General features: G+C 34.3%; 1 protein-coding gene across 4 annotated transcripts in view; it reads right to left on the bottom strand.

Annotated features, from left to right (window-relative positions):
* Positions 1-3,022, bottom strand: part of NNT (nicotinamide nucleotide transhydrogenase) — a 91,017-nt gene that overhangs the window by 64,106 nt on the left and 23,889 nt on the right. For all 4 annotated transcript variants that reach the window (XM_023515010.1, XM_023515011.1, XM_003792967.2 and 1 more), the window contains one exon: positions 689-876. In XM_023515010.1, the coding sequence (XP_023370778.1) occupies positions 689-876 (188 nt within the window). The remainder of the gene's footprint in view (positions 1-688; positions 877-3,022) is intronic.

Genomic DNA, 3,022 nt, shown 5'->3' with positions numbered 1-3,022 from the left:
AAAGAAAAGAACACAAAATACTAATAACAGTCCTTGGTGATGGAACTTCAGATTATCTGTACTTTTTTCCTTCATATTTTTCAGTACTGTTTGAATTTCCTACAATGAGAATGTAGTAATATCTTAACAAATAGAAATAAATTAATAATCAATTTATCAGGGTTTTTGAAAAAAGAAACCACTTACAAACATAGTGTTTTATGTGGAATGTGATCTATGAACCCAGGTAGATAAAAATACACAGAAATAAGAAAGGAAGAAAACATACCAGATTTCAATGACTTATCTCTAGGGCAGTGTTTCTCAACCTTCCTAATGCCTCCTAATGCCTCCTAATGCCACGACCCTTTCATACAGTTCCTCACATTGTGGTGACCCCCAACCATAAAATTATTTTCATTGCTACTTCATAACTATAATTTTGCTACTGTTATGAATTGTAATGTAAATACCTGATATGCGGGGAGTATTTTCATTGTTACAAACGGGTCACAACCCACAGGTTGAGAACTACTGCTCTAGGGGCTGCAGTAATTTTCATCCTGTGCTTTCACATTGGCACTTTTTTATAATAGAAAAATTGATCTTTACATAAAGAAATTTAAATGTCAAACAATTATGCAACCTCATTTTTTAAAAAATCACAAGTAAAAATGCTTTAAAGATAGCCATTTCCTTCATAGCATACCTGGAATAAGTGCTGTGCTGATAAGGATGTCTACCTCCTTGCATTGTTGAGCAAAAAGTTTCATTTCGGCATCAATGAATTCCTTGGACATCTCTTTTGCATATCCTCCTTGTCCCTCTCCAGACTCCTTCAGGTCTACCTCCAAGGGCTCAGCACCAAGAGACTTGAACTGTTCCAGAGCGGCAGCTCTAGGGTGATTATTGAAGGGGAAATACTGGTTATGACAGGCCCCTAATAAAGGAATCAAGATCATCATTCACACATACATTTTTAGGAAGAGTAAACTGTATATATTCAAAAGTCAAGAGTTTATTTTGATTTCTCTGACAAGACTATTCCAACGTTTTTTTAAGGCAAGTAACTCTTTTATGACATTTTTTTCCGGGGGTGGGGGGGAACTATAGGGAATTCTAACTCCTACTTAGCTAAGTTGCCAAATACATATACTTGGCAATATATTCACTATTGCCAACTCCAGTAGTGAAATATGTTCCCTGTGACCTCAATGTTGATTATGATGCACTATCTCACATACATTAAGATTTGATATCTAAATCACTCAAGTTGAGGTTTTGCATTTGTAAATATTCTGAATGTGTTCTTATTGGGGACTTTTCCCACACAAATAACTCTCAAAAATATTTTCATGAATTTTTACCCCCAGTACTTATCAAATTGTGTTTGTAAAAAGTAACCTATATATGATAGTAAATGGCAAAGTGTGAAAAGCTAACACATTTAAATTATGTAAAAATAAATTCAGTTTAAAAAACTAAATACTATCCAAGCACTATATCCTAGTCAGAAAATCAGAGCCGAGAAAGATCTTAGCTCTGTAGTAGACAGTATATTTAACTTACTAATAGTTTTACCCTGTAGCAAGTCCAAAACCTTAATGTCAACAATCACTTAGGGTACTGGTGAAATATTCAAATTCGCAGGCCACTTCACAGACCCAGTGAATTATAATCTCCAGCAGAGAGATTTAGCAAGAGCAAGAGCTGCAGGTCATTCTTGTCATCAGGGAAGTTTGGGAAACCATGGTCTGAAGCAAGAAATCCCTAGCAGCTGTCCTGTTCAAGAGTATATGTACATGAAGAGTAGAACACACAGTCCATGGTAGAGCAAGGTCTCTCCCGGTAGTCTGAATTGGAATCTGAATCATGAAGTTGATGGCCCCTGAAGGTCATATTGTAATTGCACTGGAATAAGCCTTCAAAGGAAGCCCAAGCTGAGGACAGCAGAGAGGAGAGACAGAAAGAAACTGATCTCGGACAGCAGCGATGAGGTTCTAACTCTAGTGTGAAAAGAGAGTCCTCTCTCTGGATTCTCAGAAGAAATAATACATTTTCTTATGGTCTAAGCCAATTTGAGTTGGTTTTTTCCATTCCCTGCTGCCATGGGGATATAGCTCTTTTAAAAGCTTCAGAAATGTCTACCGTTATTAAAAACAAATAAAATGAATTTGCAATTATATATGTCCATGTGTGTATATATAAAATTACCTAAATTTTGTTCAAAAATTCTATACATAAAACTCTGTGAGATATTACACTATAATATCATTGGCCATTATATCTAGTTAACAGAATTATAAAAGGAATTTTCATTTTTTTTCCTATGTTTCTCTATAATTTTCAATAATGAACATATATCATTAGAAACATAACAGCTATTTGCAATCTTTGCTGCTATATCTTCACCAACAGAATAATCTCATTATTTAAAAATATCATAATGTAACAAAATTTAAAATATAGGTATCTTTTGCCCCAATATTCCATTTGTAAGAATTTGTCCTAAAGAGATAAAGAGTTACCTCCACATACATGTATTTTTAGATAGAGTCATCCTTCAGTATCCATGGGAAATTGGTTTCAGGACCCTGCCCCACCGAATGCCAAAATCCACAGATGGTCAAGTCCCTTATGTATCAGTGTAATATTCACATATAACCTGTACAAATACTTCCATATACTTTTAATCATCTCTAGATTACTTACAATACCTAATACAATCTAAATGCTATGTAAACATTTTACCCATTATTTGATCTCAAAAAAAAAGATGAAAAGTAAAAGCAAAGACAATTCTTTCAAGCAGTAATAAGACCTGGAAATGATGCCACTGAAGCAATTTATAAAGTAGCTTATATATTCAAGAAAAAAAGGAAGCTATTCAGTGATGTAGAAATTGTGAAAGAATGCATCATGAAAGTTATATGATGCTTAGACCCTGATAATGTTTCAAAGTACAAACTGTCTCAAAGAGAACCATCACCGATCAGCAGCATGTATTTGAATTAGCCTTCAACTTAAGAACAACTTCATGCAA

This window comes from Otolemur garnettii, unplaced genomic scaffold (assembly GCF_000181295.1).
Source record: "Otolemur garnettii isolate 467f Iridium unplaced genomic scaffold, OtoGar3 scaffold00063, whole genome shotgun sequence".
Taxonomy (NCBI): Eukaryota; Metazoa; Chordata; class Mammalia; order Primates; family Galagidae; genus Otolemur; species Otolemur garnettii.
Note: the sequence above shows the minus strand (reverse complement) of the source record. Positions and strands in the feature narration are given on the sequence as shown.